This window comes from Micrasema longulum, unplaced genomic scaffold, assembly GCF_059751315.1.
Source record: "Micrasema longulum isolate JH-2025_06_02 unplaced genomic scaffold, ASM5975131v1 h1tg000102l, whole genome shotgun sequence".
In the NCBI taxonomy this organism is placed as follows: Eukaryota; Metazoa; Arthropoda; class Insecta; order Trichoptera; family Brachycentridae; genus Micrasema; species Micrasema longulum.
In genome coordinates, this window is record NW_028277308.1 from 123702 (window position 1) to 139606 (window position 15905).

The following is a 15905-nucleotide window of genomic DNA, read 5'->3' on the forward strand; positions in this document are numbered from 1 at the left end:
GGGGTAGAGTGGTATTTTATTTTATTATATTTCATATTCATGAGCTTACATATTTATTTTACATTTTAAATTTATTTCAATGTGATATTTATGTTAATAACTGTAGACAGCTTATTATTATTTTCTTGTTTTAAAATGTTTTTTATTATTGTGTATTTATTGGTGTTCAAATATAATTGGTGAAAAATGGTCGGTGTTTTTTATTTTATTTTATGATATTTAATATATTTTACTGTTTGTGAACCAAAATTAAATACATAGAAAAATCATAGCTGCACTAAAATATTTTTTGGCATTCTGCGATTTTTGCTACACAGTTTTAATGACAAAAAGAATTATTTTGACAATGTGAAAAATAGAGCTCAGTTTGTGACAATCCCTCGAGACTTCATCTAGTCAATTAGGTGTAATAATCAAAAATTCTGAATTGAGATAAAATAAGTAATAGCATAGTAAATGAAAGTTTCATACCTCAATGTCTTTGCTTGCTCCGAGTTACTGATGCACAGACTGGAGTCTGAACTGCAACTCTCTGCTAGGCCGCTAGCAGTACTTGCATCTTCTGAAATATTACCATTTATTAACATAATGGATATTTGGATTTTTTTTAAATAAATAAACTGTGGCTTCAATTAGCTTTTGATTTAATATTAAGTTCCTACAATGGCTTTACTAGGAAGCAAACATTAAAGATAATGATGATATTGTACCCTAGGAATAACAGCGATTTGTAAAATTCTATTTTACATGATTTTTACTCACTTGCAAAAACAAAGGCACAACTTTAAGTTTACTCACGTGCGCAATCTAGTTTTAAATATTTACAGATGTAACAATCGCATAATAATCATTGTGTCACTCTTATTCCTGGAATTTGAATTTAAAAAATACAATACAAAACAGACATTTTTGTTTTTAAGTCCACATAAATATTTTATTAAAATTATGTTGTTAATTTTATTTGTTTTTTTTTGTTTTGGTAAGACATGTGTGGCGGTCCATTCTCTCTGCCTACCCCTGCGGAGAAATGGCGTGATGGTAGTAGTAGTAGTAGTAATGCTGTTAATTTTTCCGCCTTACAGTGCAATGGTTAGCTCGTTGCTTACCATGCGAGAGGTCTCAGGTTCAATTCCCGACATGGTTGACATGAAATATTTATTCAAAGGCGTTTTTACACTAGAATATTATTTTAGAGTCTCTGGACCTGAACCATAAGATTGATCATCTTACCTTCTTGTAACAAAATGATCAAGAAAAGCTGCAATTCGTGTACCAATACAATGCCCTATGCACAATTAGGTATGAATAGGGTAACATTTCTGCAAACCTAACTAAAAATGGTCAATTTTGCACTTGTGCGATTATTATCGCTCAGGTGCGAAATATGCATATGGTATATCTGATAAAATACAATCATATCTCGAAAAGGCAGAGTTTCCAGGAAAGCCTAAAAACTAAATCTCGAAACCATATATTTTGCATTGAGTTATTTTGTTTTTCTTTTCATCCTTAAAGCAATTCCAATATGTCACATATATTTAGATTTGTCTTAAAAAATCATTTTTCAAAGGAAATCTTGATAAGTCATAAAAAAAAACTTTTTAAGAACGGTGTCATTCAAATAGGTACAGCCATCAAACTGGTAAATCGTAAAGCTAGAATTGTAAATTTTTTCAACTGTAACTAAAAATCATATTTTTTTGAGTTATGACTATTTTATCAGACGTATGATATTATGGTGAAACAGCAAAAGTACCGACCTTCCAGTTTCGGTGGTGCGACAAGCTGTTCTTGCCTGACCGGCCTAGTGCCCGTGGGCAGCGCCCCGCGAGCCCCCACAAGGGGGTCGAACTTCACCAGCAGGCTCTCCTTGCAGAGGTCACGACCCCCGCCCGTGCCGCACGTGAGCAGGTAGTCAAAGGCAGCCGGGTCCTTGAACACTGAAAACAAATTAAAACATTTATTAGATTCGTACTAAAGTTTCAGCTCTTTTTTAAGGTGAATGTAATTTAATATAATTCAACTGACAATATTGTCAGGTGACGGTAAAATCATTAAGAACAGATTTATGGTAGAGTGACTTCATGTCACAAATTGAAAAAAATTTCAACAATCTCTTGCAAGAAAATTCACTACATGAAAATATATAACAAGTTCATTATGCTATACGAAACAGCTTTTTATGATTGTATAATTTCACTCATTACAGTTTATCAAAAGATTGTTGAAAAATATAGTAATATTTAGTCATTTTACCATAAACCAGTACTTAATGAGTTTAACCAGTCTACCGATGATATGTCCAAAAGGCGGCTATTTCTCTACGTTCGGGCAGATGTAGAATACAGTTTTGTGTCTGAAATAAAACCAGAACCCTGGACGAGTGTTTTCAATTTGATGGTTTAGATAAAAAATCATGAATAAGAAAATCGGGTAGAGATAATTCCGTCTCATTGCGCAGTGGTTAGCACGAACGCTTACCATGGCCCCGATTACAATAAGAAGTCAACAGAGTTACCTTCGACTGTCTGTAAATTAAAATATTTTTTTTTTTATATAATCTGAAAAATTTAATATTCACATATATAAATTTTTTGAGCATGTTAAAATACAGGTTACTGACGAAGATGCTCCATTTTATACAAATATACAGTTTCTTACAGAAAATTCGATTTTAATTTATAAATTATTTTTCAACATCATTCTACTACAGTTTATAATGTGAGAATATTATGTAGTCTCAAATATTATTTTTGTTTCAATATTATTCAGTTTTATTTCCTAATGTCAATATTTCGAGTATGCCTAAAATTTTTGTGGATAAAAATCATCAGATATTTAGATATTTAAACACGGGCAAAATAGTAAATGTAACACAGAGTATAAAGTTATCATCAGCCTAGATCTCAAGTCTAGGCATTTATAGGTCATATTCTTGAATCTAATTTTCCCTTCTCAGAGAGGTTCTTTAGCGCTGTAACCTACTATGACAATGATAAGTTACAGGGGCATTGTCCCATTAAAATTATCACTTTGTACACTGTGTAGGATTTTCTATTTACATGGTAAAACATTAATATTTTTTTCAATTTTTGGAACAATAATATTTATGTTGATTTTAATGAAAACTTTAAAATGCAAGATTAAAGGATCATAGAAATAGAATGACTCAAATAATTTAATAAATAACATCACCCTATTAGGAAATCACAATTTTTAAATTAAAACTATTTTAAGTGTTTCAATTTTTTCATCAATACATATTGGATTAAATCTTCGAAGGATTTTATCATGACTAAAATCATTATTCTAAAATAGTAATAACCTAAATATAAATTTAAAAAAGGGTTAAATTGACATATTTTTTAAAAATTGGGAATAGGAATTTTAATATAACATGTCTAAATTGTCTAGAAAATACGTAAATAATTAAGTATAATTAAAATACCGTGTATAATATACGTAAGAAAGTAGTTTATTAAAGCATGTTTTAAGAAAAAAATCAATACGACTATTTTCCAGCCACATTAAAAAAAAAAAAAAAAACATTTTTACATCAGAGATAATTTACTTTTTCATAGAAGCAAATCAACAATGCTGATTTTATTCCGGAAACGATAAACGAAATCATGATTTATCTGCAAAAATTATAAATGGTTGAAGAAAATAAACATAAATTGGATTCGATCGAAAATTAGATCAGAAAAGAAAAATATCAAAAAAGGAACGGCGAGTGTACGAAAATAAAAAGTATCGCAAATTCGCGAATAGTTATGACCGGATGGGCGTTAACTGACACTTCTGTTCGCAATATCACGACACAGGTGTAAAATGACAGCTTCGATGAGTCATTTTTACAGCGGTAATGAGGAAGTTCACCCCTACGGGAAATGGAATATGAAAAATGTATTCTTTACGCGCGGTTCAAATTAGAGCATTAAATTGTACCGCGAAGTTTCCTGAAAATGTATGAAAAAAATTGTAAAAATTATTTTTATAAAAACGAACTACTTTGAACGACGTCACTAGTTCATATGAATCAACCAATGATAAGAGAGTTGTGAAATATTTCCGGTTTACGGTACGTCAACGAACCAATCGGCAAAACTGGCCGAGAAGAAGCGGAAGAGAACTTGAGACGTCACACGCGGAGTAATATAAAAAATTAAAAACATTAAAAAATCACAGCCCTGATAATACTGTACGCAAAAATATTTTTAAAATTCGCTTAGTTTAACCAATGAACTTCAAAACCCTCATTTAAGTCAAATATGTATGTTTTTATGTAACGACTCGAAAAACTGAATGGTTCCATCAAAATAAATTGCTGTTTAAATTAATCAACGAGAATGTAGTCGAAAGTACTCGCCACATTGAACGCTAGGTAAAGCGGTACGCATTTGGAAACCGACCTTGCTATAAATACCTTCAAATATTACAAACGCAAAAATCGATTAATGTGTTCGTGACGTCACGCAATCGGTGTAACTTTTTAAAACATAAACAATATCAAATTTTCAAAATACATGCAATGTTATTGATAGCATCCGGTGCGTAAATTGTCTATTCCAACTTCAATGTTTTCATTTTTTTTATCGTAAAAAACACGCATTTTACAAGACACAATATTTCAGCTTTTAAACTTATTTTTAAAAGCCATTACGTAACTAAAAATAATAATCTACATAAGACTTCCGCGGAATCGATTTGCGTAAACAAAAAATAATTTAACATTATCGATTCATATCCAATTAATAATAAACTGTATTAATGATTTTTGGTAACCTATTATTACAATTTTTCATTCGTATATTTTTAACGGTTGTTTCGCCATGGAATAAAAATAATATTAAAACAAGTTATAATGTATTATCATAGGAGGAGATGCCACTTTAATTATGAACAGTCAAATGAAAGATTAAAAGTTAACAAAAGATCTGATACTATATTCCGCCATATGAATAAAAACTACATTTCCAATTCGAATGGGGATGTTGCCCCTAGTTGGAGTATTGCCAAGTCTACTAACAGTTGGCAAACCAGACAAGACGAAAAGCAGTAAAAAATAAGTTCACATTGATAAAAATGTTGATTTCGTATCCCGAAATGGTTAATTTCATGAATTATTCAGAAATAAAATTAAATGCCAAAATACTCAAAATAGGTAAACGGGATGGACTGAAGATTTATCATAGTTTTTCAGAAGAAAGTTCAACAAACATAAAAATACATTGTTCCTCAACAGACGAAGCTTTTTTTATCAAAGGAATACGAATGTCTAGATTTACGGAAATTGTGGTCTAATGGTTTACGTTATCACAATTCTATTTTTTTATTATTAAGAAATAAATATTTGCGAAATATTAAGAAATAATAAATATAATAAAATTCATCCGAATATTTCAATTTTAGGTGGTCATTTTCAACGAGTTATAAATAAGTCAGTATTAGAAAATGGAAATCAAGTTGGGGTAGAGTGGGATTCGAACCTCGGACCTCCAATCCGTGACTCCGCGACACTAGCCACGGGACCACAGCCCGATTCACCAATCATCAATGTTAATTTTTAACCATTCTGCCTTTGTTCAAAGATCTATTTATTCTGTTTTGTGTGAAATAAGAGTTTAAGGCCATCCTTATTGATATAGGACTATATCCCCTAAGGATAAAATCCCCTCTAAAACAATTTTGATATATTGTATTAGAAATAAATTTGAAAATACTGAACTTCACGTTTGCAAAAGTAACGAGCAAACTGGGGTAACAATAAAACAATTATTCAATACTGTATTTACGACTTTTTAAATTAAATTGTCATCTCATGAACTAAGAATTAAACCGCTCAAAAATATGTGAGTACTGTTAATAACTGCAAAAAGTTCTAAAAACACATGGCTATGAAATATTAATGGTGGAGATCGTAAAATGTACCCATTTGAAAACGTTAAATGTGTGCATTTTAATAACTGCTCTTAATTTGACGACCCACGCAAACGAAAAAAACCTTTTAAAATCCAACGTTATTACCTCTTACAGGATATAAACTGTCTGTGTACCTTGATTTTTAAACTCTGGAAGGATTTATAAATGTTATATTTTACTATCTGAACTCTATTCTGGCGTTCAGGCCATATACCATGACTTTGATAAATTACAGAATCACTTGAGGAGTATTATAGTATAAGGCATATACGGATGTGCCTTTTTGAATCTTGAAACCATATGCAGAGTAATCTACTGCCAAAAATGGCAAGAATCAATAAAACCGCGCGATCATAGTGATTTTACTTGTCTAAATTACTTTCATATATCAAGAGAATACGTCAATAAAAAAATAATAGTGCGGGAGAAACACGAAGAATTTCCGGTGAGTATTTTACGCACACCAAAAAAGTTTTAAATTTTAATTTTCAGTTACCTTATATGAAACAAATATAAAGTAAGAGTAATAATGTATAAATAAATACAAAATATCAATGTTTTATTAAGTCGGTGTTCGACACATAGGTAACTTGATGAAAATTCTAAAACTTCTGAAACATGTGTAAATTGAAATATATTATATTTATTGGTTAGCTGTTGCTAATTAGATTACCAGATATACATAGTACTATTAAGTATCATGCATACGCAATATACGCACACATACAGAATTGAATTTGTGGAACGGAGTACACGACACTCGGCAAAACATATATATTATTTTATTTTTACTTAAAATAATAAATTTATTGTTATACATTCTTTCATTGATAACATATTTTTTCTGATGTTTATTTGCGTGTTTAAGGGGATGTGCGATGGCTGGGAATTTTGATGAATAGGTATTTGAATATTGTTTTTTCTGTATTTTCTGTTACTCTCTCACAGATGCCTCTCCGACACTGTGCGAAAAAGACAACTACACGTCGGAGTGATTATACCTAACTAAAATCGACGTTCTTGGTCCAGTTTTCCGCGCCCTAAAAATGAACCAATTAAATTAGAATATTTTAAAGAAAGAGTATCAGAATGGAATTTTCTGGAACGGTATTTTTTTCGTTTTTAAAAAATAGTTTTGTATACCATCCATCCGAAGACGGCAGATAAAACTGGGCGTTTATGAAGGTTTTAAAATGGTTCTAGTTCCCATTTGTATGAAAAAAAAATCCTGACCGCGTTTCCTCTTGACAAACGTTAACATACGTAAAACATATAATATATTTTCCTACACTAACTTATTTGTGCTTAAAAACTGTAATGGACCGCCATAAACGTAATTAAACTTTATTACTTGCTATACATGGTAAAAATAACGTGAATTAAAAACACAATACAAGGAATCTTTGCCTTGAACAACTTTTTTAAAGTTTTCAGTTTGCTATGGAAATGAAATTAAATATAATATGAAGATTAATTTTAGTCGCATGGTAGTGTTGTGAACTCACGGATGAAAGGTTCAAATCCCACCCTAACACGACTCGATTCCCATTTTTCCGGCACAAATTATTTACGAGTTTAGGAAATGGACGGAAAATTTTAAATTTTGGGGAAATAAGAACTCGAGTATTTTTATTTTTTTTAATTTTAGTGGTTCATTAAATCCAAATGAAATACGATAATAATAAAACATTAATGTTTTTTCATGCATCACAATAAGATATTTTCCATATACATTATAAGGTCGTGCATTTTCGAACAGTAATTGAAACGGTAAGCGTGAAAATTTCAAGCCAAATATTTAATTGGTCAGACTTAATTAGCCGAGCATGGCTATTAAAAATTGGGTTATTGGGTAAGGTCATGCAAAGACATAACAATGCGCAAAAAAACGGTAAATTTAAGCACTTGTGTGAAACGAGGGTGAAAGGAAGTCCATAAACGAGAGTACTTCAGTGTTAAAATGCAAGGTAATTTAAATTTGCTGTAAGTTAACAGCAAAAATCACTATCATGGTAGCATTGAAAATAATCCGATTCAAAACTATTGGAGCATAAACTTAAACTAGTCAATCAACAAACACGGGTATTAGAAACAAATTGAGCAATTTGCGTTTTAATAATAAAGGCAGTACTTTTTTAATAAACACTATTTTCATATTTGTCCCTTTCCGCACCTGATGCTGCATAGGGCACCGTATTGGTTCACCAATCGCAGCGTATCTCGATCTTTTTTTTGTTACATGAAGGTAAGACGACCAGTCTTACAATTCATGTTCTAGTCCAGGGACTATAAAATACTCTAGTGTAAAAACACATCTTTAAATATATGTTTCATGTCGACCATGTGGGAAATCGAACCCGAAACCTCTTGCATGGCGGGCGAATGTGATGATCACTGCACCACGAGGCCGACATAATATTAATAAACAGTATTATGAAATAATAAACATGTGAAACTATTAATTCACTTCTCATTCAACTATTTCTAAGATTTATTTATTAATTTATTTATACAAACTTACACGTACCTCAGTGTCAGTTTCTAGTCGCATGTGTCCTATCAGCACGTTGGTTTATATGTTTGTGCAACTACTATAGTGAAGCTGTGTAGTGGAATTTGGATGTTAGTGTAATTAGTATCCTGACGAAGAGACGGGGGCGTCTCAAAACCGGTAGATGTAGTAAAGTCGGTAAGTGTTTACATACAAATATTTATTAATACTTATCCATTTACCGTTAGACGTCGGTAGTCGGTAGTAAAGACTTTTTAGCAAAAGACCACTAAAACTCTTGTTTTTTTTTCCTTAAGCAATTTGTCGAAATAGTTGAACAGAACAAAACGTTTAAATTGTGTTTTGCCTATTTCACAATGTAGCTATGCAATCGTTATGCGATCAACACGCGAAAGAAATAATATGGGTCATCTCAGTTATAAAAAGACGTGTTTTACCGTTGGACGGTTTCAATCAGAACACAGAATTTAGTATGACAGACGAATACACTGGAACCTGGTTTACACTCCTGGCTAGGTGGACGTTAAATGGTGTTAGAAATCTTCATTGGAGGAGTTACTTAGATATTTGCGAAAAACTTTGAAAAAAGAATTGTGAGATTTCTAATTATGCTTCACTAACTCAGTGGAGAATGCTAAGTTTACGGTGTCGAGTAGTATAATTGAAATCCGTTTTTGCAAGATTTAGAGACGGTTTTGAATTACGCTATTATTAAGGTAGATAGGTTTTTATGCATAGTTTTTTTTTTTGTCATCAATAACTAATTTTCCGTTTATGGTGAAGACTTCTAAGTTTGCATCTAAAAGCCTCAAATATTGATTTTAAAGGTGGTTCTACAGTGCAACGTTTCATTATTAATCTTAGGTCGCGATTACAAACGCTATTTTCATCGGTATATATAGATACAATTTTTTTTTGCATCACAACAGGCCAGAAGGCCCATTACAGTGGTGAATTACATCACAGAAAACGCAGGCTTGAGAAAAATCAAATTTTATACAGAAGATTAAAATTAAAATATCGTAAAACAGTGCAAAATTTGTGGTTTAATCAAAAGTGCCTTAAGGAGTTTGTTATTCCAATACCTTGAATTATATAACTATATAAGGACATTTAATCCATCTAATCTTCACATTCGTTTGAAAATACCCTAACAAGGCGAAACAATTGTCACGAAATTTTTGTTTTTATATTTGTAAAAATAAAATAAAGAGTTCAGTAGACTCAAATCAGTGTTTGATTTCTAATATCATAAGTTAAGTTCGTGTTCTCACCGCGAATCGAACCCAGAACCTTCCATGTGTGAGTCGAGTGTCTTGACCACTACACCACGGAGGACGCCGGAGGCAGCCTTATAAACTCATAAACTTGGTAAAAAGTTATGCTTAGTTATAGTCGTAGAATACGGATGGGAATACCATCATTATTATAATTGTAACTTAATACCCGGTTTATAAGTAGGGCCCTTTAATTACCTTCTCAATGAAAAACGCCACAATTGGAGTAAATTTATCAGAAAAACACAAATAATATTACAAAGTCAAGCTCCTAATATTTCACGTGGAAGTTGCAACAGATGTTTTTAAAAACCCTTTGGCCCATTTTACATGTATCGTGCCAATCCACCCGGCCCGGTAAAAATAGGGTGGGTGGATAATATTTTTTTTTCTTCTTTTTATTTCATTAGTTTCTAGTCGCGGATAAAAATTTCGCTAAAGGAAATCGAGTGGAGATTAGGCGGCCTCGTTGGTGTACGGTTCGTGCATTTACCTGCTAATAATAAATAAAATAGTTTTTTTAAAAATAATTGTCATACGATAAAAAGTGGATTGTTTATTCTTTATCAGGCCGGGTAGATTTCTGCTGTGGTGTGAAAACGGCATTTTAAAGAGAAATAAAAACAGCTATCTAACCCTTTTCTTTGTAGCTAATGGAAACATTATATCATTTGCAAATGTGTATAAAAAATATTTGTTTAAAATTCACTAATAAAAATGCAAAAAACTTTTCTATTTTATTATTAAAAATGTGTCGTAATATATTTTATTTAATATAGTATGATTCCATATGTTTAAAATAGAAATTTATTGATACATTATTAAACGAAATGTTTTTTTATAAGGTTGTTTAAAAAAATCATGATAATTTGATTTAAATAATAAGGCCCAGAGATGATTAATACATAATATTTATGTATTATTATATGATAGTTTATAAAAACGGTAAGACAATATGGACGACCGTGGCAAGCGCCTTGAACAATAATAATAATTAATCTGTAGAAACAATCATACCGCGTCGACGCGGAGAATTTACACAAGAAACCTGTATTTCCATTTTGGAAATCTCTGTCCGCCCCCTTTGACAGTGGGAAGTTTTTATTACGCTAATTATTTTATTTATAGCGCTTAAAAAAACGACCTATTCCGGTGCGATAAAAAAGATTGAGAAAAAACGAAAGTAGAAGAATTTGATCGCGAGTAGGGCGTATAAGTAATTTGAAAAATTAAGGAAAAATTCGTTTAATTTTGACCACATTATTTTCATACAATACCTGGAGTTTAACTAAAAGGGCATTCCATTTTGACTCGTGGAATGGTACATGAACGTGATTATGGTTTTTTTTTTTTAAAGATATACAAAATCTTTTTGGCAAAACTTTTTTTAACAAAACGAACGCTTATTTCACAAAACACAACGATTTTCCAATGTCCAGTTTCCAATCCAGTCCGCTTAGTAACTACATCGACTTCTCAATAAGAAGCCAAACAAAATGTTTGCAGATTTGATATTTATGTAATAAATAAAAAATGTATTGTTGCATAGGTAATGTATTATATTGGGCGGCCTCCGTGGTGTAGTGGTCAAGAAAATATGGCGTTCCGACAATAAGCAAGACAACGGATGCAGAATACAAATACACTAATAATATCGAGCCATAATTGGCAGAACATCGTAAGCTACATTTTTGTCAAATTGCGTTTTTTTAAGGAAAAGTGTCCTTATTTCCCTCTGCACAAGTGTTAAAAACATCATAGCTCTATAAAATTCACCTGCTACATTTAAGGATATTAAAAAAAAAATTAAAAGAAAACAATAGCCATTATAACAACAAAAAAAAAACAATATTTACAAATAAACCAAAATTATAGGTCAATTATAGTTTTCTATGTATAACTCCGCATCATTCCACTCTTAAAAAAATGTTGACATGTTATTTTTAAACAAAGCAAAACAACATAACCGACGACAATGTAGGCGGTTACGCTAGCTCGCACCACTGTCAGAGTTATAGGCAAAACAGCGTTTCCGACACTATCTTAAAAGCGGAAGGTATTTCAACAATTTGGCGTATTTGCAGTAACCAACCATTTTAAATCCCATTTACCGAATTATTAAAAAACAAACAAAGAAACCTTCTCCTGCACAATTCACTATTTGTCGCTTACGTTGTTCTGTCGATGATGGCTCGATGTAAGTAGCATGTTGCCTACAAAGTTATTATACGGCTTATTTAGCGCTCGAAGGTCGATTGGCCATATGGATGTAGAGAATCCAATCAACACTTCATTACGAACTCTTTACATATGCGGTATACGCCATACGGTATGTTATGGCGACTTTAGTTAACAGATGTGAATTTATTCAGAACGTAATTGATATCTACAATGTTCAGGATACGCATCTTAATGTACCCGACTCCAGCAGATATGAAAAATTATTTTTACCTAAAAAATATCGCTACTTGTGACCGACCGAAGTTTCGGTTTCGGCTAATAAAACAAGTTTCGGACTCAGTTTCGGTTAGCCAAAAAAATGCCGAAACTTCGGCTCGGCCGAAACTTTCGGTCGGAATACCCGACTCCAGCAGATATGAAAAATGATTTTACTAATAGTTTTTTTTTACCTAAAAAATATCGCTACTTGTGACCGACCAAAGTTTCGGTTTCGGCTAATAAAACGAGTTTCGGTTCTAGCCAAAAAAAGGCCGAAACTTCGGCTCGGCCGAAACTTTCGATCGGAATGTGTCGGATTACGTTCGGCTGCTATACTCGGGTGGAAATTTAACACAATAAGAGATATCGGATTGTTGTCTGTTCAAAAAACAATTTATAGAATCGCAATAAAAACAAGACGGATTTTGTGATTTGTTGACTTTTTGAATTTTGTTTTAGAGATTTGTTGAATTTAGTACAGAGCAGTTAAAAAAAAATAGCGCGGTTGATCTACAAATATCGTTTGACAGAAACATTCCAAATGTAACGTCTCTAAAATGTACTGTCAAAAATATTGTTACATATCGAGTGGAAGTCGAGTAGAATTTGGCTCGAAAATAGCACCGTTGGCCTAAATTTTGCATTATTTCAAGTGTTCATTTTTACTTTTAAGTATCTACGGCTCACTGTTAAATTTTCGCGTTTGTTTCGAGCAGGACCAAAAATTTTGATGAAAAATAGGCGCGATTGATCTATAAATTACATTTTTCATGATGTATAAAATAGGTATAATAATGTACGAATTAACAATTGAGTTTATAATGTATTCATAATATTATACTATTTATTTATACATGATTATAATATAAGACCTACAGGACAGTCAAAACGACACTGCTCTAATCATATATCGAGAGTAGGTGGGTACATAACTTACGACGCAATTTATTTTGAATTAACGATGTATTTTCTTTTAAAAAATTCAGCACAGATTCCATGTTCATTCGGGACAAAAGAATAGGCCGTAAATTGCGTATTCAGCTCATTTTTGATAAAAACTATATAAGATCAATTTTGGAAATGGGCAACTCAAATATTAATAACTATAAGTTAATGATTGTTATCGGTGTTTATCAGTACATTGTCACAAATATTATATTCTTTAGACGAACTGATAAGCCATTGATTAGATACAATATAATGCAATAATTTGGTCAAAACAAAATATCTTGTGTGCATTAGCGCGTATTACTAAACAAATATGTAAAATTTAATATATTACGCATGTCCCTATTTAATGTACGAGTAATATTCGTTAATTCGATCCACTAGATAAGTAACTATTTTGATAGTGAATACTATCTAGTAGCATACCGTAATGTAATAATTTAAACGTAATTTGTTGCATAAGATACATATTTCCTTTTCTCATTATCTTTATATTATTTCTACTTATCTCCGTGTATTACCAACGCCATTTTTAAGTGCATTTATCTCGGGTTTTAGGGTAACCAGGGCCCCGATTACAATAGGAAGTTAACAGAGTTATCTTCAACTGTCTATAAAGAAAAACCGATATTTGTGTACGAAGATGAGTATATTTGCATGAACATTTAAAGTATTCTCGTCGGTAACCTATAATTAAACATGTTTAGAAGAAAAAAATGTATGCATATTCTGCTGCACGCATATTGTAATCGGGGCCTAGGGTACGTATTCTAATGGGAAATTTATCTTCAATTTTATCTACTGAGTAAAATTTTCAGTATGAAAAATATAATATGTTTACAAATTTTCTTTCTTAACATGTTCAATTACCGGTCAGCGACGAAGATACTTTGAATTTTCATACAAATATACACACTTTCGTACATACATATCGATATTAGTTAATACCGTCTCAGTATATACCGATGAAAATAGCCGTTTATAATCGCGGCCCAGGTATAATAATCAGAACAGAGCATGCCCTAATGTAAATATAATATCACACATAGCACGTAGATAACAAAGATTAATGAGTTAAACCAAAACTGATACCGGAATGAGAGGGCATATAAATTCTATTCATGTTTGTTGCTAGTTCTTTAGACTGTTAGTACAATAAAAACTGACAGAGGTGTATATTAATAGGTCGCTAGATTATCTACCCGGAACATTTTCGTCTTATTTGTCTTTTTTATCTTTGTTTCATTCCCGTCTAGTATTTCCTTTCCTTTATCTAACAGCTTCAGAAGCACAGCAATAAAAATACAAAAAAATAATTAAGTGATTTTATTTTGGTTCAGTAGCTCGTCTGTTTTTATCAGCCGCTCGATCTTAAAAACAATATGGTGACCGACCGAAACTAGATTTTAAGCCGGAACCAAAACCGAATTTCGGCTTCTGTTCTAGTTTCGGCTGAAACCGAAGCTTATTTAAATAAGTTAAAAGTCACTTTAAAACGCCCAAAATTGGGCGTTTTAATTGTTAAACCTTCGAGATCATTAAAATAAGTGTTAATAAAATACACAATGAAATAAAAGGCATACATTTCCTGATTAAATTTGTTAATTTTAAACGCTTTTTGGTTCCTTGTTATGTAATTACTTGAGTTCTTCGATGTACGCTATAGGAACTTTAACTTATTCACAATGAGGGAAATACAAAAATATAAATATGAGAGCCATAAGATGCACCCGAGTATAGCCGAACGTAATCCGACACATTCCAACCGCAGGTTTCTGCTGAGCCGAAGTTTCGGTAAATTTTAGGCCGAAACCTAAACTTCGGTCGGTCGCTAAAATTAAACAATAGTGAAACATAGTGGGCCGGTGAAGTTAGCGGGGATATTCAGAGAGGCATATTATAATACAATGTGCCAATTAGTCTCGTCTGCAACGCGAATTAAGATACCGGGTTAAGTCGAGTTGCCCGCGAGCACAGTTTCGCGCATAACGATACCGAGCCTCCAGCGCGGGTCCGTTGACTTCGACCGGAGAGTAACTGGCCATATCTAGAAAACAATTACTGAGAGACGTTTGCCCGGTCCGAAGCGGCGCGAAGTACTCGTTTTAGAAGTACCCAGTAGCTAAGAATTCCGACATGCCCCGAGTTGATTTATAGATAAAAACGCGCTTAGAGAATCGTTCAAAAATGTTGAAAGAAACGGCGACGCCATTTATTTATGTGCGAGAAATACGCACTGAACATCTAAGATTGTTTTATCCGCAAGTTTCCTCAGTCTGTTATGTTTTTTACCCTATCTCAATGAGGAAGTTTAGCGGTTAAAAAAAATTCTAACCCTTTGACAGGACAAATTCGTCCTGATGTAAAATAACTCATATATCTCTTATACATATATAAGAATGCATCCGATGTAACTAGTTAAGTTGAATAATATCAAACGCCACAACGCCAGTATGTTCACAACAATCCACCGCAATGTCCACGTGGACCGGACCTACTAGCTTCTGAATTAAAACATATTTTTTGACAGTGTTTTCATTGTAATAATGAGGACATGATTTAATTTGAATAGTACAGAAATGATCATGTTTTTTTCACTACATTTTGTAGAACCAATATCAAAAAATAATTTGGGTGGACATACTGGCGTTTGATATTTATCGACTGAATTACTGTCGGTACATATTTGGACGTTTCTGAGTAATTACGGCCATTTTGAAGTAATTAGTTCCAAAATATGACTCATAGGAATCAGTTTTGCGTAGAGCTCTCACGCGTTTGGCAGTGTAAAAATACTACTCCTTTAC

The 15905-nt window shown here is 32.3% G+C and overlaps 1 protein-coding gene across 1 annotated transcript in view; it reads right to left on the reverse strand.

The window, feature by feature from the left end:
* LOC148284634 (uncharacterized) overlaps positions 1 to 15184 on the reverse strand; it is a 28629-nt gene extending 13445 nt beyond the window's left edge. Inside the window, exons 1-3 of the mRNA XM_088237309.1 lie at positions 15161 to 15184; positions 1761 to 1940; positions 472 to 562 (exon numbers count right to left, since the gene is read on the reverse strand). Of these exons, the coding sequence (XP_088093435.1) occupies positions 472 to 562; positions 1761 to 1940; position 15161 (272 nt within the window). The 5' untranslated portion in view covers positions 15162 to 15184. The remainder of the gene's footprint in view (positions 1 to 471; positions 563 to 1760; positions 1941 to 15160) is intronic.
* Between the last annotated feature and the right edge of the window lie 721 nt (positions 15185 to 15905).